Source organism: Microtus oregoni, unplaced genomic scaffold (assembly GCF_018167655.1).
Source record: "Microtus oregoni isolate MIOR12 unplaced genomic scaffold, Mior012 000040F_ref0000088, whole genome shotgun sequence".
NCBI classification, from domain to species: domain Eukaryota; kingdom Metazoa; phylum Chordata; class Mammalia; order Rodentia; family Cricetidae; genus Microtus; species Microtus oregoni.
Window position 1 is genome coordinate 11359998 of NW_024543207.1, and position 27264 is coordinate 11387261.

At 45.2% G+C, this 27264-nt stretch overlaps 1 protein-coding gene across 1 annotated transcript in view; it reads left to right on the forward strand.

The window, feature by feature from the left end:
* Nucleotides 1-27264, forward strand: part of Retreg1 (reticulophagy regulator 1) — a 129657-nt gene that overhangs the window by 18555 nt on the left and 83838 nt on the right. Inside the window, exon 2 of the mRNA XM_041632129.1 lies at nucleotides 26773-26879. Within this exon, the coding sequence (XP_041488063.1) occupies nucleotides 26773-26879 (107 nt within the window). The remainder of the gene's footprint in view (nucleotides 1-26772; nucleotides 26880-27264) is intronic.

The following is a 27264-nucleotide window of genomic DNA, read 5'->3' on the forward strand; positions in this document are numbered from 1 at the left end:
ACACACCACACATGCACACAAGCATACACACACACCACGCATACACATCACATACACACACACACACCACATACACACACTTCACATACACACAGCACATACACAATCCCCCCCACTTCTGTGATTTAATCCTATGCTTTGTACATGCAGGACAAGTATTTTACAACTGAGCTTCAATTACGCTCCTCCTACGCATATTCCAACTTGAGAGAGGGTTCTGCTATGGTCAGAAGTCCTAGAACTCATAGCAGGACCAAGTAGCAGGGATTAGAGGCCTGAGCCCCAGCCTGGCCTGGACTAGCTAGGCAGGCTTTCAACACTGGATTTCTTGATTTGTTTTTCCTCTGAAGGTTTCTAGGAACTTCTGTTCTGTCTCTCTTTGGTTTCTTTTCTTTTCTTTTCTTTTCTTTTCTTTTCTTTTCTTTTCTTGATACTTTGTCCCAACAGATGACACCTGCTTTATTTTAATTCCTTGTTTTAGGTTTTATATGCAAACTCAGTCCTTCAATTACAGAAGGTTTCCTTAAAACAGTGAGTTGTTCTCTGCTGTTCTTATTTTGTTTTGTAATTTTTTTCTCCTGGAAAATGCATTAGTCAAACGTTGGGCTTCAGTGGTTCCTAATTTTTCTCACCATTTGTCTCTGTTTATTTTTCAGTTCTTCACTGTGATTCTTTTATCTTTCAGTAACTTAAAATTTGCTGTTTCCCTTTTCATTCTAAGACATTTTTTCCCCCTGGTTTTTGATTTCTCCTTTTTGAATGCTCTTGATTTGTTTCTAGATTTGGGCTTTTTGGCTTTTTCTCCTTGAGAATTTCAGTGAGTTGACTTAATGTTTTCCTGTGTTCGTTCAGTCTTCCAATACACAGAGTACAATATGTGTTTTGTACTCTGTTAGACGTTGGAGGTTTTCTCTAAATATTTAATAGGGAGCCTTAGGCTCCTGTTCCCATTTCACAGTGAGTGACTCTGACAAGGAGCAAGGTGGGCCAGGGTGTGACCTCAGCGTGTGGTTATTGTGGTTCATCTGATGCAACCTCTCTCTTGCATCCCGAGGGCATGGCCAGCAATGCTTTGGCCTGCCCACGTTTGGAATGAACTGACTGCCACAAGCCTCCGGTGGCAGGAGCACAGGGCATAGAAGTAGAAGAAGCCTGGCTGTGTTCTGGAAACTGAGTTTGAGAGGTGGAGGAGGCTGAAGATGGAGACTCTGGAGTCGAATACTGATACCCTACTCCCTTATTTTCAACGTAATCCCCATTCCTGCTCTTCTGTCTCTGAATGTGAACCTTGCCCTTTGATGTCTTCAGAGAAGAGGCCTCAGTTTCTGTAAAGGGATAAGAGAGTATCTCTCCTACACTTGTATGCTTCATTGTCAAGATTTTGGTTCCTTCTCAACCCTATCATCCCTTCCCCAGGTCCTAGCATGTAGGTCCAAGTCTTTTCCAGCATCCATTCTGCACAAAGGACTTTTTTTGACATCTAGGTTGCTGTTCTTTGGTCTTCTGTTTGTCCATTCTGGTCCCTGTTTTACTTTTTTCCTGGTGCACTTAGGAGAGGTAGGGACAGAGAAGGGCATGTGTTTAGAGCTCCATGTTTAACTCCAAGTCAGTCCTTTCCTACTGTAGGTCTGTCTGCAGGAGATGGCATATGTCGTCTGCATGTGCTGTGGTGTGCAATAGCTGCTCAGTTATCCCAGAGGAGAAGACCAAATGATGGCTTTCGAGACCGTGAGAAGAAGTATGGGTACAAGGCCTCTGCTTACCTCCCTGGAGGACACTTTCTGTTCTTTCATTTTTCTTCCTCCAATATTGGTTGTGCACTTATGTGAAACCCTTTCCAATCAAAGTATGTGACCCTTCATGTATTTTAAATTAAAAATTGTCCTAACAGTCACTCAGTTCTGAGTCAGTCCTACCCATGGTTTGGAGTTTTCTCAAAGTAGAATATTCGGGAGTGTGTTGGCCACTTTCATCACTATGACTAAATACGTGGCGAGGCTCAACATAACAATGGAAGGGAAGGAAGGATTTATTTTGGCTGATGGTGTGAGGGGATGCAGTCTGTCATGTATGGAAGGCGTGATTGTAGAAACCCAAGGGTTACACAGAGTCTACAGTCAAAGAGTAGAGAGGAATAAATGCTGGCATTCAACCAGCTTTCTCTCTTTCTACTTTTTATTCAACCCAGGCCCCCAGCCCATGAGGTGCTACCACCCATCTCTAGCACAACGTCTTCCCCTTAGGGAAGCCCCTGGAAATGCCCTTACAGACATCACCAGATATGTATGTCATCTAGATAATTCTAAATCCAGTCACAATGAAGATTAAACACTGCCAAGTATAAGGCGTATTTGGTTTTTACTGCTTGTATCAACTTGAAGATGACATTTCATACATCATGTTGTTTTATTCCCCCAAACTGTAAGCAAATAGAGCATGATTTGGTGAATAGAGGGTCCCAATCTAAGAAAATAAACCCTACATATCTTTAGCCTATTGAGATATGTTATTGAGTTTTTAAAAATTTATTTTATGTGTATTTTGCTGGCATGTATGTAAATGTATGTGCATGTGGGTGCTTGGAATTAAACCCAGGTCCTTAGAAAGAGCACCCAATGCTCTTAACCACTGAGCCATCTCTCAAGTCACAACATTGAATTCTTAAGTGTCAGCAGGCTTTAATAACCTAACGGAGTCTAATAAAGGGAGGGTCGAATAGTTGGGGTTCCCTTTATGACCTTAGCTCCATCAAAACCCATGGATCTTGCCATTTGATGTCTCCTGGGAGAAAAGCACAGTAAGGAGCAGATATCTTTGGATGCGAAGGATGCATGTAACATGTATTCCAATCTGGTAATGGGAACGGGGCCTATCCTGTAAATAGGATTCTCTTGGGATGCTCACACCGTAGCTTAGTTGTAAATAGAGAGCTTTGGGTGAGAAGGGCCTTCAAGGCTATAAAAGTGCCCTGGAGGATGCAAAGGGTGACAGTAGATGACAAATTAGTGGTTCATTGCCTTAGCAAATGGCCAGTGGAGACATTTCAGATAGAAGTCACCAAGCCTGAAATTGCCTGTGCTATGTCTGTCCTGAAACACAGGGAAGAAAGGAAGGGAGTTCTTCTGGTATGAAGGGTCTCACCAGGGTCTCTAGGAAGGCAGCCACCTGGCTGGCAGGATCTAGAGGATGTGCTGGTTTGGATGATGTTGAAGTACGGAGCGGGGGGCTGTGTCCCGCCACCCGGCTAGCTTTACCCAAAATAATTACACGGAAACTGTATTCTTTTAAACACTGCCTGACCCATTAGTTTCAGTTTCTTATTGGCTAGCTTTTACATATTGATCTAACCCATTTCTATTAATCTGAGTAGCCCACGAGCTGGCTTACCAGGAATGATCTTAACCTGCGTCTGTCTGGAGTGGGAGAATCATGGCGACTCCCTGACTCAGCTTCTTTCTCCCAGCATTCCGTTCTGTTTACTCCGCCTACCTAAGGGTTGGCCTATCAAATGGGTCTAGGCAGTTTCTTTATTAATAAGAAATCACTCCCACATCATTTCCCCTTTTTCTGTTTAAACAAAAAAGAAAGGCTTTAACTTTAACATAGTAAAATTACATATAGCAAAACAGTTATCAAGCAAGAATTACAGTTACAATATTTATATCTATTTTATCTTTTATCATAACTAAGGAAAACAATAACTATTCATTCTTCAACTCCATCAAAGACTCCAGAAGGATATAATACTACCTAAGTAAACAAGAAATAAGAAAACTCTAGAAATGACAGAGACATCTTGCTGCCTGGACAGTCACCCAAAGTTCTTTTGTATGGTTGGGGCATCCATCTTCAGCCTTCAGGCCCATAGTATCCAGCAGACATTTCCATGAAGCAGGAAATTTCAAAGACAGTTCAGTCACTATCTGCTGTGTCCTGCAGAATGTCTCGCAGACTCTTTCATGAGTCATGAACCCCAAAAGACCATCTCACCTTTAGGCAAGTTCAGCAGTCCTCTCTCTGAGGGTTCTCTGTGTCCATTTTATGCAACAGTCCAGGCAAGAGCAGTTTCTTGCCCAAATGGCTATCCAACTCCATAAGGATCCTCTTCGATGCCCATCTTCCTCTCGAAGTAGATTGGTGCCACCAGGAGCAGATATGTCTCATTGTCATGAAAAGTCCTAAGTTATTAAAACATTAAATGCCATATTCTGCAGTCTTTGAAAGATATGAAGAATGTCTATCTAACTGAAATGTATCTCTATATATCTAGAAAATCTAACTAACATGACTACAAGCTTGACTATTATTGATGATTAACCATTAACCTATATTTCTTAATTATACATTACATTTTTAAATGAACTACACAATCACAATACCTTAATCAAGATCAGAAATACATATACATATAACAAAATTGACTGTAAAATCCATATTAATGCAAATTATTCATACCTATATCATTTCCCCCTTTAAATGTAAAAGAACATTTACAAACAATATTTTGGGAACATGGGCGCAGTTTTTTCTCTCCAAACTGCTTCCTGCTGAATGGGGGCGCTGTTAATCAGATCATTTAGGGTGTAACCTGTGTGCCAGGTTTATCTCAGTTGCCAGTTGAGCGAAGTAATTTTTTGAAGATGTTCACAACAACCTTTCAGGAGGGCGTGGTCTATCATACCAAATTGTAATAGAAGAAATCCACAGGATTTGGTCCTCTGTGAAAACAAAAGAAGACCCTCTCCAAAGCATCATATTCTTAAACCCAAATTTTGAAATCGTAATACCCTTATATCCATTCTGGTTTAGCTTAGCAGCCCATGTAATGAAATGTCTCTCTGTACTTAGCTCCTTTACAGTCAAAAATTTTAAAGAAAGCACAATGTACATAATCCAGACTCTCTGTGAATTTTCCATTTTTACGTGGCTTATTTTTCTTTATTTCTTTTAATCTCTTAACTATCTGTACTCTGTCTCTTTAAAGACTTTACCTTTTTTTTTTAAACCATTAACTTTATTCTCTATATTCTTTTTCTTCTCTCTCTCAAGCCTACGTACATTTATCCAACAGTGTGGTATTTTATGTCTGAATCTGTTTTATTGTGAATCTCTAACATTTTTTTACTATCCAGGAGCATTTCTTAAAATGTTAAGCAGTTCTTAAAAACTTAAGTTGCACCATGTACAGGTAATACGGTACCGCCTGTGTCCTTCCCAGTTGAAACCTTAAATGCGCTGTTTTTATGGTAATTACGGTAGTTTCTGCCTGAGACCAGCACAGTTCAGCATGGCAGAGCTGAGCCAAGCTGCTCCTGCCTCAGAGCCATTTGGTGCCCCTGAGCCACACACAGTTCCAGGCACACAGCAGTCCACATTGCCATCAAGCAAGCCGTAGAGCTTTACTCCAAATGCTCCATTCAAAAGCTCTGTCTCCCACAGGAGCCAGACAGAGATCGCAATGGCGGCACAGCCCAGAAAGCCGGCATTTTAAAACAGCCAGTTTTTCCTGTTGCTGAGTCAGGACAATTTCTTTGCGGCACGCAACCCACAAACAGCAAAAAGCTGTCTTAAATTCTCTCTCTCTCCTTTTTAAGTCCTCTCAGGTTTTACGTGGAGTTCATTAGCACGTTGGGTACCACTCTGTTGAAGTACGGAGCGGGGGGCTGTGTCCCGCCACCCGGCTAGCTTTACCCAAAATAATTACACGGAAACTGTATTCTTTTAAACACTGCCTGACCCATTAGTTTCAGTTTCTTATTGGCTAGCTTTTACATATTGATCTAACCCATTTCTATTAATCTGAGTAGCCCACGAGCTGGCTTACCAGGAATGATCTTAACCTGCGTCTGTCTGGAGTGGGAGAATCATGGCGACTCCCTGACTCAGCTTCTTTCTCCCAGCATTCCGTTCTGTTTACTCCGCCTACCTAAGGGTTGGCCTATCAAATGGGTCTAGGCAGTTTCTTTATTAATAAGAAATCACTCCCACATCAGGATGAGACCTTAAATGGCCAGTAGAGCTGGCCAGGTCACCAGGTATGCAGCCGGAAGGAGTTGTTCCAAACACGGGTGGGGGTGTGGGGCAGTGACAGTGTGAGGTGACAGGGTTGGGAGGCATGAAAGTCAGGTCAGCCATGAGAGGTCTGTGTAGCGGAGGGGCTAGGCTTTTCCCCGAGAGCAGTCTAAAGCAGCATCTGTCCTGGTGGCTAAACTTGTTTTTCACTTCCTCCTAAGGGCACAGTGCTTGGAAGCAGCAAGAGATGAGGTGGAGAGAAGCTAGCCTAGATCCGTAAGGTCCTCAGCACTGACCCAAGTGCAGGGACCAAACCTTTTAGACCTGGTCAGCCAATATGGGATGACGGATAATGTTTGACACTGACATCAGGCCTTCTGTGACAGAAAATGCTGGGAGGCAAGAAGGTGGGATGTGTGGAGCCCATGAGAGGCCAGAGAATAGGGAGTGAGGAGGAAGTCTGCTAGGTCCCCAGGATATACTGTTGGAGTGGCCTGAGGCCACCCTGCAATGTGGAGAGAACGTAGGGCAGAGAAGGTATGAAGTGACCCTTCCTCCAGGGGCGGACTCTGGAATGGCTGCCGACATGTCACCAAGTCTGAGGCCCACAAGGGACCTGTGTGAGTCCCCAGAACTTTTGGAGGGTTCTCACATTCCGTAGAGAAAGGTAATGCACTTTCCTGGCTCCCTGGTTAGGGCTTATGGTTTGGGCATTAATAGAGAGTTGGGCCTTAGTGGAAGACACAGTGAGAAACCAGTGATTGATAACACTGAAATTCACAGCCAGTGTGTAAATGCTCATGTTGGCTGTTTTAGGCAGCTTACCCAATATGTGCAATGACTGAATGAGAAGTCTTAAGTATCAGTACTAGTACACTCAGTTAAGGGGTGACCCCAAAGACTAGAGACGTTGAGAGCCTTGCCAAGGGTACATAGATTATGTGTAGTGAAGATGGGTTTATGGTGCTTGCCCTTGACTATTGGGGGTACTCTGTTTATCCATTGCCACTGGCCAGCCTGCTGGTTGGTCTTCTTTGTTGTCTTGTTAAAGACGCCTTACTCTGTGCTTGGTCTAGCTGCTGGCTGCAGCTTCTCATGTTGAGGGAAGCAGACATCAGGTGAACATGTGTGTTCTGATTTCTCACTCTTTAGGTCTTCAGGGCAAACTTAAAGTATTTCTCTTCTGTCTTTTGTCATCCATCGTCCAGGTGGAGGGACACACATGTGGGTGTGGTGACTCCGGAGTTATGCAGGAAGGCCACCCTGGTTTGTGATTTTTTTTTTTTAATTTACTGAGTTGTGCCCTGAGGGGATCAAAGTCAGACCTGGTAACTGAGCTGTCTTTTTGTGAACTTTATGTGATTCTAGAATAGGTTGTGCCTGAATGACCCAGAAGGCAGAGAGAAAGAAAGTCATGCTAGATCTTGGTTGGTTGTAGAAAATTTTGAACAAATATCCCACCTGCCATTGTCCAGGATGCTTTGAGTAGAGCGAAGGTCATTGCTGTTTATATTCTAGGCTTGGTTTGAAACCTGAGGCCACAAAGGAGTCATTTTACCCTTCTGGGCTTCCAAATGCCACTCTGGCACTTTAGGTTTGTTTGCCAAACTGTGTAGCTGAGTGAAATACATGTGAAATAACGAGATTTCTGCCAAGGAATCACAACTTCCTGGGACATCCTGCAGCCCATCTAGCTCTCCAAGGGCACCAAGTTGCTTCCAGTCTCCCCACACCTGGGAGGCACTCACTCCTGTGATCTAGTGGCACGAGCTCTGACCTAGTAAAGTGGGTTGTTTGGTTGGCAATTAACTCTTTCATCAGAAAGCCTCTCTGTGATGAAATGAAGGGAGAGGGAATCTTTGTTTTGGTTTATTGATGAGGAAACTGAGTCCCAACATCCCACAGGAAGCCGTTGACAACATGACCCATGTCAGAATCTTCAGCCCCCTCTGTAAATTCTGCTGCAAAACGTTGAACCGGTGAATGCAATGAAACTTGGGAAGCAGGGTAAGAACATTCTAGAGAACCCAGATCGCTGGTTACATCTATGGATCTGTGTGGGAACTTGACTGTGTCAAGCCAACTGTGTCTTTGGGACCTCTTTGTTTGTGTGGGTTTTAAAAGAAACATTTTTTAATAGCATATATTTATTATACGTACTAATGCATTTTCTTACTTGTTTGTCAAATATTTCGATCATATTTGTCTCTCATTACTCTCCCCAACTCTTTTCCACTCCTGTTATAATATTTCCCTCTTCCCCAGCTAACCCCTCTTCTATTTTCATATTTTTTTTAATGACTTAGTGAGTTTCATTAGGGATGCTTACAAGAGCACAGACAACTTTGGAGCTTTTTGAGGGTCTAGAATGTCCTCATATTCACCCAGGGCCTTTTCGCTGTGCCCCTCGCGCCTTAGCCCTGCACTTGCCCTTCTTGCTTTCCGGATGAATGAATCTGCCTGTTAGAAGTCACACTGGTAGACGCTCACAATGGAGGGCATTCTCTTACTCAATGTATCAATGGCTTGAGTCTGACTCTACTTGAAACAGGACATTGGGCTCGTGGCGTCGTGGCCTTCTTTCGAATTATGAGGGAGGATCCATCCTCAAAAGACCTTTTGTACAGGAAATTCTTGGCAGCTGAAAACACATTTACCAATCAAAGGAAACATTTTCCTGATCTAATTATGGATTTATATTGGTGTTTACTGAAGCAGCTTGAAGGCCTGTAAACGTGGACACGGTCACTTTGATGGCTCTCTTGGCCATCAAAGTGCAGCTTAATGAAATCTTGGAAATAGAATGTTCGCTCCTTCTCATGCAGCCCTTCTTAGTTATTACATGTCATGTAAAGTCCATGGGTCTTGCAGGAGTGTCCGTCTCACAGCCTGCAGGGCCACACGCAGCCCAGGGTAGCTATGAACGTGTCCCACTACGAAACTGCAAGCTTATTCGAAACATTATGAGATATATTTATAGTTCTTCTGTAACTTGACTGTGGCGTTCGTGAGTAATAGTTCTTCTTTGTCAACGTGACCCAGAAAAATCAAAAGGTTGGACACACTTACATGAGCCCATATGCACCCAGGACCTGAAGACTTTGACCTTTCCTTTAGAATCAAAACCAGAATTAGAACAAAGACCAAAGGAGCCACTGTGTATGAGCTGTAACCGCTGTGGCTTTGCCCACAGCCAGAACTTGGTGTGGAAATTAAACTGTGAGTCAGAGATGGCTTCATGTCTGGGAACCATTTGCTCATCAGCTCCACAAAATCCTAATGCATCTTTTCCTGCGGGGGAAATGGCTCCTCAGCTGAAGGAGGGACATTATAGGGACATTATTCCTGCAACTTGATGGGCATCGCTAGAGGTACCGACTGTGCGCATCTTCATCTTTTAAGGAATGAATGTTTGTCATATTGGTTTACTTTGAATTTAACTTCAAAATACCTTCAGAGTAAATTGAAAATAGGAGGCATCATTTTTATAATGCGCAATGGGAATTTTTAGTGTGAGAATTTTAGCCTCTTTTCCACTGTTCATGAAAAATAGACAAATTTTCATCCTTTTATTATACAAACTGTCTGAATACTTAGAGATAGTAGTGAATTTCAGTTTGGGCTCAGGAGCTCAGTGTGTTAGACCATGTCCTTAAATATGATTCGGAGGGAATAAGATGCAATTTCAGGATTGCTTTTGTGTTCTTTTAAATCCACTAGTGTTAGAGAACAGTACCTTTCAGTAATCAGAAAGGGAATTGAACCTCAGGAGAGATTATTTAATTAGTTAGCTTTGGTTGGTTTGATACAGGGATACATAGAGATGAGTCTGGTCTCGATTTTCCTATGTAACCGAGGCCGCCCGTGAACTTCATCCTCTTACATTTAACTCCTGAATGTTGAGATTGTTAGCACATACCTGCTTTATTTTTAAGAGTATCACTGATTATATAGTCAGGTTTCATGCATATGTTGGTGCCCTGTGTGACTCAGGCACTGCAGCTGCCCAGCGAAGGTCTTCTGTGTGAGTTTGGCTTCCAAGACCACAATGCAGCCCATCCTCGCTGCATTGCTTGCTGCATTCAAGAGCGTGAGTATTGAGCAGCCGCTATCCTAGGGTGCCCCTCTGATGTTAATTGAGTCAATCATTTGGCAGTTGTCGAATGAGCCCCAACCCCAAGCGAGGGGCCTTGAGTGCTGCTCTTGGTAAGGCAGTGCCTCAAGCTGGGAGATGCTGGGAAGCAGGCAGGAGTGGGCCCATCCCGTGTTTGAAATGGAGAAGGAGGTGGTGAAGAAATGAACAGGGAGATAGATAGGCATGCAGGTGGGAACCGTGAGGAGAACTGTGGAAGGGGAAGGGGTGCACATTCCTCTGGGGAGCAGTGCGTGTCTGCTTTGATGGCAGCCTGCCAAGGAGCCCGGCTGTGTCACCGTGGAGTGTAACCACCATGTGCGCTTGGTAGTGAGTCAGGCTGTGCCTGGGTCAAGCTTTGCTGCGTGGTTGGTTGCCTCTTGCCAGAGAGCCTGTTTTCTTTTTCTTTCTTTATTTTTTTCTCAAGATACGATTTTTCTATGTAACAGTCCTGGCTGTGCTGGAACTCACTTTTTAGACCAGGCTGGCCTCTAACTCACTGAAATCCGTCTGCCTCTGCCTCCTGAGGTGGACTTGAGAGGCGTGCCCCGCCACTGCCCAGTGAGCCTGGGGTTTTATTCATCAATCAAGAGGGTAAATTCTTTCTGGATATCTGGATTTTAAGTTCGGATATAACAGACGTTATGATTGGGTTGTTTTCAACAAACGCTGCTTGGTGGTATGGCATTTAAAAGCACACATTTGCCTCTCCTCCTCTTCTTGTCTGCCAGAAATGAAAGCTTGAGCTGGGACTGCAGACCCCAGGTCCTCCACGCTGACTGCGGTTGGAAGCCATTCGCAGTTGACTGAGGCGTCTTCCTTTCATGTTCGGGTTTGATGTGAAATGTTACAAATGGAAGGAAGCTGTGCTGCTCAGCTGGGGAGCTTCAGGAAAAGCTATCCTTTCTCCTCATTACCTATTCTTCTATTCTTACTCTGCACGTTGTGTTTCCTGGGCTCTGTTTCTCTTGTTCGCAAAGTTAATACAGTGCTGGCAATCTCAGGTGGAATTACCAGGAGAGACATATGTTTTCCATTGGAGCTTGGGGACGACTGGTGTTGAGGGAGGGCTTTGTCTCCCTTGTTTAATTAGGGAGTTGTTAGGGTTGTTTGTTCCGCTGTGCAGTGCACATGTGTGCACACAAAGGGAATGGAGACCAAGCGAACTTGCTGCGTCGAGGCGCCACCGTGGCACACCCATGTGGGTTCTCAACGCTATTTATTGGAGGGGGTGGCTTTGTTCCCTCTTGTCACACTTTCAATCATTTCTCTTGTCTTTCTACTTAGTCACTGCTCTTTGTCAAGAAGCAAAAAACCCAGAAGCTAGCAGATTCACCGTGGAATGAATCCACACCGTGGAGGTGTGGAGCTGCTCTCTCCATCCCTCTGGCTCACAGATGTTTGGAGAGCCTGAGGTTGTCTGAGCCGTGCTCGGACTCTAGGGTTGCTCTGCTTTGTTCGTGGGTTCCTTTCTACAGCGCCGAGGCAGGAACAGTTTCCCACGTTAGTTTGACTTCGCTTCCTATTCAGTTAAGAATACACCCCGCTAATAGTGATGTCTCAAGTTTGCACCCCGAAGGGGGCATTTCAGCTCAGGGTTTGAATTCTTGTGGGCCACACTTTTAAGAGTCATTTTCATTTCTGTGGTTGAATTTTCCATTGCCCAACATTTATATGTTTTATGTTTATGCTGTGTAGTAGATATTTAAGCTCGCTAAATTATTGTTTGGTCAGAGGAGTGGTAGCAATGAATGCTCCTGGAGGCAGGCAGATTATGTGCATGGCATACATGTGTGTGTGAGCACGTGCGTGCGCATGTGTTTCTGTTTAGGAGATTCTGGAGAGAGGTGAACTAGCTTCCAGCAAGATGAATTCAACTCAGTGACCTATGTTTCTGAGTCGCCGTTTTATTATTTGTAAATAAAAATGAAAACAAAAAACCCAAACCCAAACCAAACACAAACAAACAAACAAAAAACTCCAACGAACACATAAGAGACACCCTACAGAGAAACGGCGAAGCCCTGGTGGTTAACCCTCCTCACAGCTGCAGCCCACCCTGTGGTCATAGTCCATCTTAAAGGTGTGGTCCACCTGAGGGTGACACCTCCAGCCCAAAGCAGGGCAATGGTGGCCTTGCCGTGAGTTACTTCAGCTTATCCTGGTTTCCTGCTTCAAGATGTGTCGTTACACCTCCTCCTAGTCTGCACTTTGGAGCCTTTTACTAAGGGTTATTTTTGGAATTCATGAACTGTGAAGTGGGACATTAGAATATGATCTCAAACCCAGATACCCGCCCACCCGCAGAAAGCCCCGCTCTGCAGCCTACTGTACATGGAGGGGGAGATTCCATTTCTGCTGTGCAGGCTTGTGGTTAGACGGTGATTGCTGAAGTGGAGCCGGAATCCTGCGAGCATGCACACTGTCTCTGTCAGAGTGGATAGCGTGGCCTGTGTGGGTAAGGGGCCCTAGAGAGTTAACAGCAACTGGGGGAGAGTCATTCTTAGCCCAGGTTACTCTTAAAGTGCAATGTTCCAGAAATCCAGAGTCTATGAAAATATAGAGGTGTGAGACCCGGGAGGCAGCTGTCAAAGCCATCAGGTTTCTCCCTTCTTCCTTACACATTTCTGTTGTTCTCTCTCCTCTCCCCACCCACTCTGGTTTTCAGACAGGGTTTCTTGGTGTAGCCCTGGCTATCCTGGAATTCACTCTGTAGACCAGGCTGGCCTTGAACTCAGAGATCTGCTTGTTTCTGCTTTCCAAATGCTAGGGTTAAAAGCACACTCCACACTCCCCCAGCCTCTTTTTTTTTTTTAATTAAAAAAATTTAAATGTTGTGGTGATTTTAAGCCATTTTTAAAATCGCATGCATTCATGGTACATCAGATCCCCTGGGGATAGAATTAAGACAGTTGTGAACGACCCTAGTGGGTGGTGGGAACTGAACTCTGGTCCTCGTGAAGAGCAGCCAGAGTTCTTAACCACTGGGGCATCTATCGTCCCTGCCTGATGTTTGTTTCTTTTCTTTCCACTTTCCATTCCTCTGGTCGCCCCCTTACCTTACTCCACTCCATGGCAGCCTGTGGTTTTGATTGACACTTTCCTGCCTTTACCACACCCCCATGACTGAATCTGATGGTTAGGATTGAATTTACTGGTAATCCAGCTAGAGCAGATTGTAGAGATCTTATCTTCCACCTTGGGGACTTCCTTTTCTTTGTCTTTACCAGGTCACATACAAGGTGCCAGGTAAAATGGTTGGCACTCGAAGGTGCCTACAACACAGTCCAAAGCTCCACATGACTTGATTTTCCCGGGACCTTTTTGCTGAGTTAGAATGCGAGGTGGTGTGCCAGGGCAGTGTCGTTTACTGCCTTGGATCTGATGTGAATCCCCTCTAGCCATGCCCTGGCCTCTCCTTTCCTCAGCTTACGTGTGCGCAAACAGAAGGCTGGCTGGCTGGCTGCTGTGCCTCCCCTGCACCAGTGTGCCATGCCGACGGGGCACATTCCCTGAGCTCACTGGATGGCCACCGCCTGTGTCACCATGGTGAGCCTGTGTCCTCCTCTCTGCAGCAGTGTTGCAGTGATTGTTGCTGCCCAGCATTTTCTGATTCCTGAGGTCTCTGGAATCCCTCATCTTCCTAGAGGAAGAGCCCGTGGCCCCCCCCCCCCCCCTCCAATTCGGTCTTTTCATCTGTACAAGAATAACCTCTCAAGAAAATAAAGTAAACCAAGTCTCAATCTGTGATTTGTAATTAAAAATATGACTTGGGCCTGAAGAGATGACTCAGTTTGTCAATTCCTCGGCGCACATAAGCTGAGGACCCAGGTTTGGATCCCAGCACCCAGCGCACGCAGGAAACGTCTGGTGTAGTAGTGTGTGCTTGGAAGTCCCAGGATTGGGGCAATGGAGACAAGCAGATCTTTGGCACTCCCTGGCTAGCCCGACTAGCCAAATTGGTGATCTCCAGGTTCAGTGTGAGACCCTAAAATAAGATGGATAACTGAGAAAGACACCGGTGTTGCCTGCTGGACTGCTCACAGCATGTGGACACACGTCCCCTATCACCCCACAGAGAAATTATCACCTTATCTCACTCTGCTTGGTGATTATCGTTTTGAAAATTATTTAAAACATACATTTTATTGGTTTTAAAGAAGTACACCCCCACACTGGTCAGTACATACACATTTGGGAGTGCTAGGGATCAGAGCTCAGGTCTCAAGCACGCTAGGCAAACACTCTACCACCAAGCTTCAGCTGCACATAGGTTTAAATAAAGCTAAAAACCAGATTCAAGTTATAATCTAGAGTACCAAATTTATTTGGTTTCTCTCCGCCCCCCCCAAGACAGGGTTTCTTTGTGTAACCCTCCTGTCCTGGAACCCACTCTGTAGGCCTGCCTCTGCCTCCCAAGTGTTCGGATTAAAGGTGTGCACCACCACCTCCTGTTGCCCTTCTTTGTAGAGATGTGCACGTCTATCATTATGTGTAGATACGCATCTCTGCATGTGGGTGTATGCATATTCCTGCAGATTCCCCACCCAAGGCCAGGGGAGCTGGAGTTACAGGTGGTTGTGAACCACCTGATGTGGGTGCTTGCAATCAAACTTGGGTCTGACAGAATAGAAAGAGCTCTGAACCACTGAGCTACCTCCCAAACACCTTTTTTTTTTCTCCTCTTAATGGCAATTTAATTTCATGTAGCATTTTCAGTCACTAATTTTGCAGAATTAATATGGAAGATTGGGGATTTTCTGATATTAAGGGAGGTGGTGCCATGTACCTAACAGCTGGTAAAATAATCATTTTCTGGTAGGATGATCTGGACTTTGAATGATGTTTGGTAAATCATTAGATCCTTGAGGCTTTCCTGCTGCTACCCTTCCCTCCCTCCCTTTCTTCCTGTTTCCCTCTTTTCCCTCCTCCTCTCTCCCTCCTCCCCTACTTCCTTTCCATGTAGTACTTTAGATGGAACTCAAGGCCTCCTGCATGCTAGTCATTTCCCTACCACTGAGCCACCCTGCCACCCTCCTCCTTAGGATTAGTGCTGCCATAGATGGCCATAGGTAAAACTGGCCTAGACTGAAGACTGGGTCTGGGTGCAGTCTGGAGTTATATATATTTCAGTGAAGGGAGACAAAGCTCGGCTTTTAGGCCTCTGGTTTGGAAGAGATTCAGAGCAAATGATGGTTTGCAGTTTCTGCACCAGCACCATGAAGGAGTCCAGTGTTTATGGACTTTCTTTTAGCTCCCGACATGATTCACCCATGGTACAAAGTACGGGAATGGAGGTCAAGTTTTTACACAGGGAAAGAACTAGGCCTATTCTTTTCATTCATTATTTAAAGAAGTATCCTGGCACCCTTTCTGTGTGCGACCCTTCCCTTGGCCCCATAAGACATTTGTTCAATGTGGCCTTGACTTTGCAGAACCCACCATGGAGTAATGAAGAAACATAGATTAGTGAGAAAAGTTTTTGTGCTTAGACACTAAATGGGGTTTACAGAGTGTTTGGTCTGGAGCTTATCTTTTTCATCATCTAAACTGTCCACATTGCCTGAGCCCTATCTCCACTCTCTGGCCAGCCTGGTCATTTGGTTCCTGTGGTCTGTTTCTGTTGACTGAGGTTTTCTGTCCCACCAAGTCCCACATCCGTTTATTCCCAAAGAAACACACAGAGGTCTACATTAATTCTAAACTGGTTGGCCTATTAGCTCAGGCTTCTTATTACTCCCATAACTTATATTAGCCCATAATTCTTGTGTGTGTTAGCCACATGGCTTGGTACCTTTTTTTGGCGAGGCAGTCACATCTTGCTTCCTCTGTGTCTGGCTTCTTCTGTGTCCAGATGAAGACTGTGGACTGACTCATCTTCCCAGAATTCTCCTGTTCTCATTGCCCCACCTCTACTTCCTGCCTCGCTTCTGGCCAATCAGCATTTTATTAAACAAGTACAAGAAACAAATCTTTACAGGATAAAACCATTGTCACACAGCACTTCTAGTCTGAGCTAATAGGCCAACCAGTTTAGAATTAATGAAGACTTCTGTGTGATTTCTTTGGGACTTGACAACTGCGGGAACCAGGCAGGACAGAAACCTCAGTCAATATGTCTCTACTTTCTGGACAGCCTGGTCATTCAGCTGTGACTTTATTCCAAGTCTCTTCAGCCACACACAGAACCCATGGGTGTGAAATGCTGTAGACATCAATGAAGGGGAGAGGAAGGGCTGTGGTCTGTGCTGGAGTCCGAGTGACCCGTGCACAGCAAATTAGGCTTTTGGGCTATCATTCCCTTGTTGAGCATTTGTAGAGCCAGTGCCTCAGCTCGCTGTGGCCTATGAGCATCAAGTGCAGACTAATTTTGCTTACCTAAAGCCTACACTTTGATACGACTTACCCCCCTGAAATGGAAATAATCTGAACTTTACCCATGCCCTTTATTTACCATGAACAAAGTGTTATCTTTACGTCTTTCTCTGCAACTTTCCCCATTTTTCTTATTTTTATTGGTACTCAAGCATGTGGGTTGGGTTTCATTTTTCCCTATTGAGATTAAACTATCATCACATCATATTTCCTTTCCCTTTTATCCCTCCAAACCCTTCCGTGTACCTGTCCTTGCTCTCTTTCAAACGATGGCCTCTGTATAAGTATATAGTTTATATGAAACACATCTAATATATGTCTATATATAGATGCATAAATATGTATGTTTCTAAATATAAAAATAAATCTGCTCAGTGCATGTAATGTTTTACACACACACACACACACACACACACACACACACACACCTCTGCATGCATGCGCACGCTTTCAGAGTTGACCAGTTGGTATTGGAAAATTAATTGGAGTGCTCTTCCCTGGGGAAGACCATTTCTCCTACTCTTGGATTTTCTAGGAGCCTGCAGCTCTTTGTCTAGGTGTGAGGCCTTGTGATCTTTCCCCCGTCCATATTAGCATGCCCATTGTTGTCCTTGTCCAGCTCATAGGCAGTCATGTTGGTGGGACTTCATAGGTGGAGCTTCTCTGACATTTCTAGGAGACATGCTCTCACTTCAGACTACTGCTTGCTCTGGCTCTTACTATCTTTATGTCCCTTCTTCTGGAGTGTTCTCTGAGCTTTAGGTGCAAAAGTTATGGGTCTCATTTCTTAAATGACCCAGACAGCTGAATTATCCCAATGATGGCAAGTGGGAAGAGACTGTTGGTTACATGGGAACCATATTCAAGTTCAAAATCATGGCCGTGATTCTGCGAGTCAACACATGAATGAGTGGGCTGGAGATAGGAATGCCAGGAGGGTGCTTGCTTAGCATGCACAAACCTTGCTCTCCTCTCCAGCACCTAGCAGGCTAGGAAGGGTGATGCTTACCTAGAATTCAGGACTGGGGAGGTGGAGGCAGGAGGTCACCGACCCTGTCTCAAAGGAGGAGGACAGAATAAAGCAAGGAGACAGACTTATTTAATATAAAAATGAATCAGAGGTGATGTTAGACAAGCATGGTTAGGTGACTACCTGTGGGTAGTGAACATGTGAGGAGTCACCGGGGGGACGTGGTATTTTCATGAAGCTGTCATCATGGTGAGGTGGAGAAGGAGGTCACACCTGATGGAGAGAGAGCACATGTAGTGATTTCTAGAACTGTCCACTCCAGCAGCAAGCAAAGACACAGTATGTCTTTATGAGACCAATGGACGATAACGCATGGATAACTTTATAGTTTATATGTGTGTACTTTTCTTATGTAATGTTTGCTTAAGATATACATGTGTTTGTTGTCATTGTCATACATATTTGCCTCTGTGTCCAAACCATGGAATATCCAGCCAGATAACAGTAATATCCCATGCCAGTTAAAAGAATATGGAATTCCTTAGTAAACAAAATATCCATTTTAGTGAAGACAGGTAGAGTTGTTTTGGTTGCAGGAAGTTCACTGACCTACAGAAGATGCTCCTGCTTGTTGGAGTTTTAGGCATTGGTGGAAGTGATCTTTCTCGAGGTTTATTCTTCTAGTCCCTAGGCTAAACCACATAGACACAAGGGCTAAAAGCCTTTGGGAAATGAGCTAGATTCAAGATGAAAAGGCTTGGTTTGACACAGTGAAGGTAAGGCTCATGTCCTGCCACTTGGTGCTTGGCCCTGCCTAACACCGCAGGGAAGCTTGTGTTTTGTTGTCCTTCGAGGAGGTGTGAGCACACAGGACTGTGCTCCACAGTCACAGATAGGCAATGGCAATCCTCTTTCCGGAGGTCAGTGGTGCTCATGGGCACAGCAATGGGGCAGAGGCTTCCTTTCTAACCATATCCAGGCCCCTGAGCTGTCCTGGAGTTTGTTTGTTGGAGTGACACTAAGCTGGAGGGGGGTGTGTGTGTCTGTGCTGACGTTGTCAGTCCTGAAGAGGGCCATCATTCTCACTTGGCCTTGGACCTTGATTATGAAGGTCCTGAGTGAGGATGGTGTGTGTCTGGCCACAGACCCTCCCTTGGCTTTGTACGTGGCTAGCCTGTTCTTATCATCTTTAGAGCATCCTGTGCTCTGCCGCGTTCAAGAATCCATAGACACCATTGGTGGTCACAGCACGCTTCTGGGAACTGTGTGGCTGAGTGCGTCAGTGATGTCCCTCGGATTCTGCTCAGGCTTTGCCCCGTGGAATCCTTGGGAGGGTCTGGTGGTGATGAGTTCTTCTGCAGAGGATTATCGAATATTCCACAGTAGTTCCCTAAGGTAGGCGGTGGAGTAACTCACAGACACCTCAGGATGCAGCAGCTTCAGAGTAAGCTGCTTATGAGAGCCCTTTATGATGGAGTGATTGTGACAACAATGCAGTGGCGAGCCGGGGGCCTGCTGGACTCCTGAAATGCAGCCTACTAAATGTGGGTCATCCTGCTATTGAGGAGTGGCAGGGCCTGAGTCAGGACTGACACCTGAGATCAATAATGTGAATAAGGACAACTGAAATGCAGATAATAAACATGCAGGTGTGGCCAGACAAGGAAACAGATGTGATTGATGTCACCATCAAGGTCTGTCACTGTGAAGGATGGTCTGTGTCAACAAGGACAGATTTAATATACTTAGGTTCAAACAGCATCTGAAAAATAGAACGCCTGGGGATTTTAATTGTCTATAAATTCAACACAGGCAGCATGCTGATAGAACTATTTGTTTTTAAAGGCTGTTCTGAAATGAGTTGAAAATGTATGTCCTCCGGAAACCCAACATACACATGTTGATGGTAGCTGGGAGTAGGTCTTTCTTGTCAGTCTTTCTGCCAGCCCTCAAATAACAACACGGAGACTTATTATTATGAAAGCTCGGCCTTAGCTTAGGCTTCTTCCCAACTAGTTCTTATAACTTAAATTTCCTGTTTCTATTAATCTGTGTTCTGCTCCATGTCTGACTGGTGTATCCCACACACCTCAGATTCTTCCCCTGAGTTCCTTTCTCTTCCCAGAGCCCCACCTATTCTTCCTGGCTAGTTATTGGCTGTTCAGATATATATTTTTTTTAAATCAATCATAGAACACATCTTCGCACAGTGCACAAATATCCCACAACAGTAGCTTTAGTCTGAATCGCTAACAGCTGGGAGCAACCAATGTGGTCTTCAGTCGATGAATGGGTGAAGGGGCTCATGAAGTGGCAGAAATCGCTCTATCTGAGAAGCAGTTGGCAGAGTGGGAAGGCGGGCCCACAGTCAGGCAGCCTGTGTTCACATCTCAGTGCCACCTCACCTTGTCTTGGAGCCTTAGGCAAGTTTCTGGCCTCTCTTTGCTCATCTTAGTGATGGGGATAATGATGGTGTCTTCCTCATGGTTGGTTTTAGGGATGAAGCAAGCGGCTGAAACCCCTGGAATGGAGCCCTGCCCGTTGCACATCAGCTCTTGCGTTCATCCAGGCACACCCTGCACCAGAGTGGGCAGGGGTCATGGGCTTAGGGCACACCTCCTGACTCTTAGGTTCCACCTACTCTCGTGTATGTGATATTCTTCAGCCTGGAGCACGCCTCTCCTTCTCACCTGGCTGAAGTTGACTTCTTTTGGAAGACAAAGTTTTGAATTCATCATTGCCCTGAAACTTTCTACTTCTTATGCAGTTAGGGGCTCTCTTCTCTGTGCCTACAGCAGCTGGAGTGGTACTTTGGTCCAACATGGTTATTCATCTCCGTGCTTTCCTGTATTTGTTGGGTAGACCAGAATTCACTGTAACCCCCACCGCTAGCCTGGTGGCTGACACACGCTTAGCTGCATAAGAGCAGTAGTGCTGACGGGCTGCCAAAGGCTGGATGAAACACGGATGTTGGTCACGTGAGGTGAGATGTCGTGAGTAGAGGTACATGATTCCACCTGAAGGGAATCACCGGCTGGTGCAGTGAAGGCTCCTTCCTCCTTAGTTGCTTAGTTGTGATCGTGTTTGGCCCCCATTGATGTTGTCCCCCCAACTCAGACTCTTGCTCACCCCTCTGTCTCCCAGCTACACACTTTGCTGCTTTCGTCGTTTTTATTTTTGCACGTTGAGTTCTATTGGAGTCACTTGCATAAACATGGGCAGGGGTTTTACTGGAGCATGGAGAACTCACCATGCACTGCACCACGGAGGAAGATGACACCTCCCCATCCCAGTCTTGGCCAGAGAAGCTTCCGTCTGCACTGCAGAGATTCATCACTGGCCAAGGGCTAAGAATGAGTGGCATTTGGGTGCTCAGCCTTCCGTAGGACATCTGTAGCATCCCTCTAAGGGGGTATCATGGAAGAGAAGACAGAAAGAACAAGGGGCCAAAGGGTGGGTATGGGTTCTACGAGATAACATGACCATCATGATCATGGTGGTCACACAGCAGCTTCAGTTACCCATTCAGGACCTGCTCAAGACTGGGCCCTTCCGCAAGGCATCATAGATAGGCTCCACCCTTTTCTGAGGAGCTGTTAGCACTTAGTGGTTGACAGCAATGCTAGTTTGTGGGTCCAAGTGTGATTATTTAGAAGGCAGACTAGCTACCTGTCATCTCGTTTGTGAATATGACACACGTTAGCCAACACCTTCAGGAGAGTATCAGGGCAATGATTGGTTTTATTAAAAAGTTGATTTATAGTCCTTTATATAGTTTTTTTGAACACAACATCTAATGTTTCCTGTGTGTATTTAGTGTTTGCTGTTGTCAAAGATTATTATAAGGTTGCCTCAGAGGAACTTGGGAATCACTAGCCGTGAAGGGGTAGCTGGAGGGTCAGTAAAGACAATGCTGCGGCAGATCGACACACATCACACGTTTGCACACTCCTGAGGTTTAAATAACGCTGGGAAGGAAGAGTGAAATGACCTCATTCATGATGCACTGGAGGAGACCAGTGAATAAAGAAGAGTGGTGAGCATTTGTCCGCGTTGCTTAGGCACTGTATCTTCCATGCAGTTAAAAACATCCGAGTTCCAGGATGGCGAGGGTTACACAGAGAAACCCTGTCTTGAAAACTAAAAAAAATCTTTTGAGTTGAGACCCGGCAAGCATAAAGGGTTGTCACCTCTCAAGAACCCCTGAACACACCACCATACACCAAAAAAAGAAAGATCCAAACCTGATGGAACTCTAGATCCAACTGCCAATTATTAAGCTAGCCACAAGGTACAGGAAAATGTTAAGCTGTGCCACCAGAATTCAGTGAGCAGCTCCCAGATTCTGGGAGACTTTGCTGAGAAATGAGTCTGTTTCTTCCACCGTCATAAACAGTGGCATCAGAGAACAGAATCAGCTGTACTTAAAAACCGTGGCAGCAGGCTTAGTGTAAGGGAGGAACAAGACCACAGAGGCCAGTTCCAGTTGCTAGCATTGCTGGATCTTCTGTCTGTCTGTCTGTCTGTCTGTCTTTCTCTTTCCATGGGTCTGCAGAAGTGGCTCTGTAGAGATGAACGTGGACAAGGTATGGGATGGTACTGAAGATTAACCAAGGGACTTGGGGGGGGGGGAGGCAGGCAGCAAAACAGCCCAGCTGGTAAAGATGCTCGCCCCAAAAGCCTGGTGACCTGAGTTCAGTCCATGTAAAGCCTTCACATGTTGTGACGTGTGTCTTTACACCATACACACAATGATTACAAATACAGATTAAAGTGTTAAAACTAGGTAACGTGAAGGCTGCTCCGTTGTAAAGTACTTGCCGTACCAGCGTTAGGATCTGAGTGTGGGGCCCCCGGACACATGGAAAGCCAGCACAGTGGTTTGTACCTGTAATCCCAGTGCTCAGGAAGCAGAGAAAGGAGGGGCCCTCTGGCCAGGCTGCGAGCTGATGAAGCGGTGAACTCCCAGAACCCAGTTAAGTCTGCGTTTCTTTGTATCCAGAGACTGAAATGGCTCTCTGGCAGGCTCTGAAGAGATTTAAACTTGGGTGAACTTTCTCTCTCTGGGGCTCTGCCTCACTTTATAAAGGCCATTTTGCTGACACACGCTAATCTAACACTTGACTGCCAATTGACCGTCGGAGACCCTGTCCCCAGAACTAAGGTGGAGAGCGACAGAAGTAGACTTTGATGTCAGACTCTGCCCTGCTTCCTATGTACAGACATGCACAGGCACATCCACGAGCACGTATACATAGATACAGTTCTGAGCACAGAAGGATTAAGGCGTGGCTTTCCACATAACAGTGGTATTTCAGTTAAAAATAGCTTTTTGGGAGGATAAATGGCAGCATTTTCAGATTAAATTACTTGTTTGGAAGTTTCTTCAAGTATTGGGGTGGGACATGGGGTGGGGATATGGAAGAAATGTGATTTTGGGGGTGGGGAATTACTGAAGCTGGCGTAGTAAACACTTGCCTCTCTTTTTGTATATGTTTAAAATTTACCAAAGGGATATTTTTTCAAATGACACAAATTATCCAATAACATAAGGCCTCCATAATATCAGGTAATTCCTTTAAAATGAACAAATTAAATGCATCAGTGTTTCCAAGATTTTTCCATTTCAAATCCCAAGTGTAAATTATAGAACTATGGATTTAAAGGACAGTGGGGACATGACATATTAAACATGATGCATGATTGAGACACCAAACATACTCAGATTTTTCTGTATGTGTGTTTATTTACCTTTAATATTTGCTTCTCTATTCTCATCCTTTGGACTGACAGTAACCTACCAAGGAGACAGTTAAGCGGTCCCACACATTTTGGCATCAGTTTCCAAGCAACTGTCGATGCTGCCTTCTCAGCTGACCATGGATTCTTAATGACCAACAAGACCCTTAGCTGAGATGCCAGCTGGGCCTTTGCCCAGGACACAGAAAAAAAGGCTTCTAGAGTGTTTTTTGGTGTTGCTATGGCAGAGCTCGCCAAAGGAGGTCTGTGGGTTAACGTCCTGTCATTACCTATTTTTTTTCTTTTTATTAATTCCTGGAAGTTGGAATCCCCACAAGGAGGACAAGCAGTGACTTCTAGAGCTTCAGCTAAGTCTGCGTTTCTTCATAGTCAGCAAGAGACTGAAATGGCTTCCCTGGCTGGCTCTGAAGAGGTTTAAACTTTGGCGAGCGTTCAATCTCTTCTAGCGCTCTGCCCCACTCAGCAAAGACAATCCCCCTGACAAATGCTAACCTAACACTTGATCCACGAGCGTTACAACTCATTAGTGCATCTGAGTCGGGTCCGTGGGTGAAGAGATTTGATGGAAAAGATCTCTGGTCAGACAGGGGCTTAGGACATATATTACCTCCTGAAACTCGGGCTTCACTGCAAATATTTCGTTGTGAATACATCTTGCTCAGTGTCGTGGATATACGCGTATGAAAATGTATAGCACCGTGTACAATAAAAAATGAAATATTTTGAAGAAAGAATTTTCTCATAGTGGATTTCTAATAAAAATCTGGAGAGCTGCCATTTCAGTATGATTTGGGGAAGTCCGTAAGAATCCAGCACATGGACAATGGCAACTGTTAATTATAAACTCAGGCTAAAGAGATGGGCTTGGGAAAAAACAGACATCGAAACACAGCATGTGTTAAAACAAATTTTAAAGGCAAAAAAATAATGTGGCTTTGTGCTGCATGGTTTGATGTCAACTTGATGTAAACTAAAGTCATCCGAGAGGAGGGAACCTCAGTTGAGAAAAGGCCTCCATAAGATCTAACTGTAGGCAAGAATGTTGGGCATTTTAATTAGTAACTCCTGGCGGAGGGTCCAGCCCACTGTGGGTGGGGCTGTGCCTGGTGGGCCTGGTTTCATAAGAAAGTTGACTGAGCAAGTCATGGGGAGCAAGCCAGTAAGCAGTGTTCCTCCATGGCTTCCGCACCAGCTCCTGCCTCCAGGTTCCTGCCCTGACTCCTTTTGGTGATGGCGAAGTGCAAGCATGACCCCTTTCCTCTCCAGTGTGCTCTGAGTCGCAGTGCTTCATCACAGCAAGAGAAACCCTGACTAAGACAGCTGCAGAACACTGATTTCGAAGTCCTGACCTTGTCTACCTGTTCATTTCACTGTCCCGGTCACTTAGGCACTTAGCATTGGAACCAGAATAGAAGATGGGTTGTGTGTCCCTTTCTGATGCAGGGCTTTATTTACAACATGACCCAAAATCTTATGTAGAGTCACTGACCAAATATATTGCATAGCACTGTAGAAGGTAGCTTGATGACATATTTTCTTCCTAGCCCAGCTTACCCTCCCAAATCACTTAGCCTTTCTTTCTTTCTTTCTTTCTTTCTTTCTTTCTTTCTTTCTTGTTTTGTTTTTCCTGCTCCCTGCTTTCTCTCCATAGCCTGTGGCTTAAAGGTCACAATCCTATCTTCAAAATACCAAATGGAAGCAATTTAAAGAAGGAAGGGTTTATTTGGGCTCGTGGTTTAGGAAGACACAGTTCCTTGGCTACGTAAGGCCTGGCAGCAAGATCGTGTGTCAGCTGATCACATGGCACCCACAGCCAGGAGCCAGTGATGAATGCTGTACTCAGCTCACTTTCTCTTTTTAATCAGTTTAGGACTCCTTCTTTGGTTGGGCTTTGCCAGCTTAGTCTGTGTTTGTCTGGTTACGAAGTTCACAGCACGCAGTATACATATATCCTCTCTCTCTCTTTGGTTTTGTGAGTCTGGGTCTTTCTCTATAGTCCTGGCTGTCCTGGAACTCACTCTGTAGACTAGGCTGTACTCAAACTCACATAGATTCTCCTACCTCTGCCTCTTGAGTGCTGAAATTAAAGGTGTGTGCCACCGCACCTGGCTCTTCTTTATAGGGCCATGCCATTAAACACTTTTTTTTTTTTTTTTTTTTTTTTTTGGTTTTTCGAGACAGAGTTTCTCTGTAGTGTTGGTGCCTGTCCTGGGACTAGCGCTTGTAGACCAGGCTGGCCTCAAACCCACAGAGATCCTTCTGTCTTTGCGTCTTTGCCTCCCGAGTGCTGGGATTAAAGGTGTGCGCCTCCACTGCCGGGCACCATTTGTTAAGCTAACTTTTTTTGGGGTCTCTGAGTGCATCAGGTTAATGTCAGTTATCACCTTGGCCAATTAACATGTGACAAAGCAGGCCTCATCCTCTAGTCTTATGGAAGAGTCAAAGCTCCTGACATCTTGGCTAGTCCTCTTCCTTGTAGGTCTGTTCAAACATTTTGCAGGTATAATGCACTCTTTATGGGAAGGAGATGAGATTAAAAGAGGAAGTGCTAACATGTTGGATCCTTAATGCTATTATATTTTGCATGTGTGTGTGAATTTGTGTGCATGGGTGTTTCTGTGTGTGTGTGCATGTGTGTGTGTGTGCGTGTGTGTGTGTGCATGTGTGTGTGCATGTGTGTGCGTGCACGCGTGTGTGTATGTGTGTGTGCATGTGTGTGCATGTGTGTGTGCGTGTGCGCGCGCGTATGTGTATGTGTGTGTGCATGTGTGTGTGCGTGTGTGTGTGTGCATGTGTGTGTGTGCATGTGTGTGTGTGCGTGTGTGTGTGTGTGTGTGTGTGTGTGTGAAGGCTCAAAGTTGACATTAGAAATCTTAGTCAATTGTCCTCTACTATATTTATTGAAGCAGAGTTTGTTTCTGAACCCAGAGTTTGCGATTGTGGCTAGTCTCTCATAACAGCTTAGACCAGGGATTCCCTGCTACTGTCGCCAGAGTGTTGGGAATATTGGCAGCCACCATACCTGCTTGGCTTTTGCATGGTTGCTGGAGATCCCAACTCCAGTCCTCACACACAGAAGCTGGAAATGACCTTTATTTTCCGTGGGGGTGGGGCACTCCGGAGCACACATAGAGAGGTCAGGCCACTTGAGCAAGCTGGCCCTTTCCTTCCCCACGGGGGGTTCTGGAGATCTGACTCAGTCATCAGTTTGGCAGCAAGGGTTTTAACCTGCTGAGCCACTTTGCCATTCCTCCTAATGCCATTCTTAGCAGACAGGGCATCCCCACAGCTGCCCCATGTTGCTAGAGCATCCTGTAGCCCTAGTCCTCTGGTCAATCAAAAACTCAGTTCCAGGTCATTGCCGTCTCCACTGCAGCACCCAAAGTAAGACCCGAGAGAGAGAATCCCCTCTTCAAATTAGAGACCAGGCTTGTTTCTGTGGAAGTCAACTCAGATTTAAAAAAAAAAAAAAAAGGAAAATCTTCACACTGAGGAGGTTATTTGTCTGTTTCTTGCGGTACAGGTTTCTTGCGTTGACTCCGTGGAGAGTTTATCATCTCATTTCCGTCATGCTGCTTGGGCGTGTGATCATGCAGATCATCAAGGACATGGTTCTGTCTAGGACAAGAGGTAAGAACACTCAGGCTTAACTCTGGTGCCTAGTTTTTGTGCCGACATATTGACCCTTTGAACAGGAGGCTCATGCAGACATCGCTTTCTTCACTTCCCTTGTTCTCCGTCCTTCCCTGCCTTCCTCTGGGCTTCTGAGATGCGGCCTTGCTCTGTACCCAGGCTGGTCTGGAACTCTCAGTGGTCCTCTTGTATTAGTTTGCTGAGTGCTAGGATTATAGGAATGAGGCAACATATAGTCTGGGTTATACACACATGCATACACACAGGCATGCACGCGCGCACGTGCACACACACACAGAGACACACTCATGAACGCATGTGCACACACACACACACTTCAGTGCTGGGGTTTGAACCCGGGGCCTTGCACATGTTAGGCAAC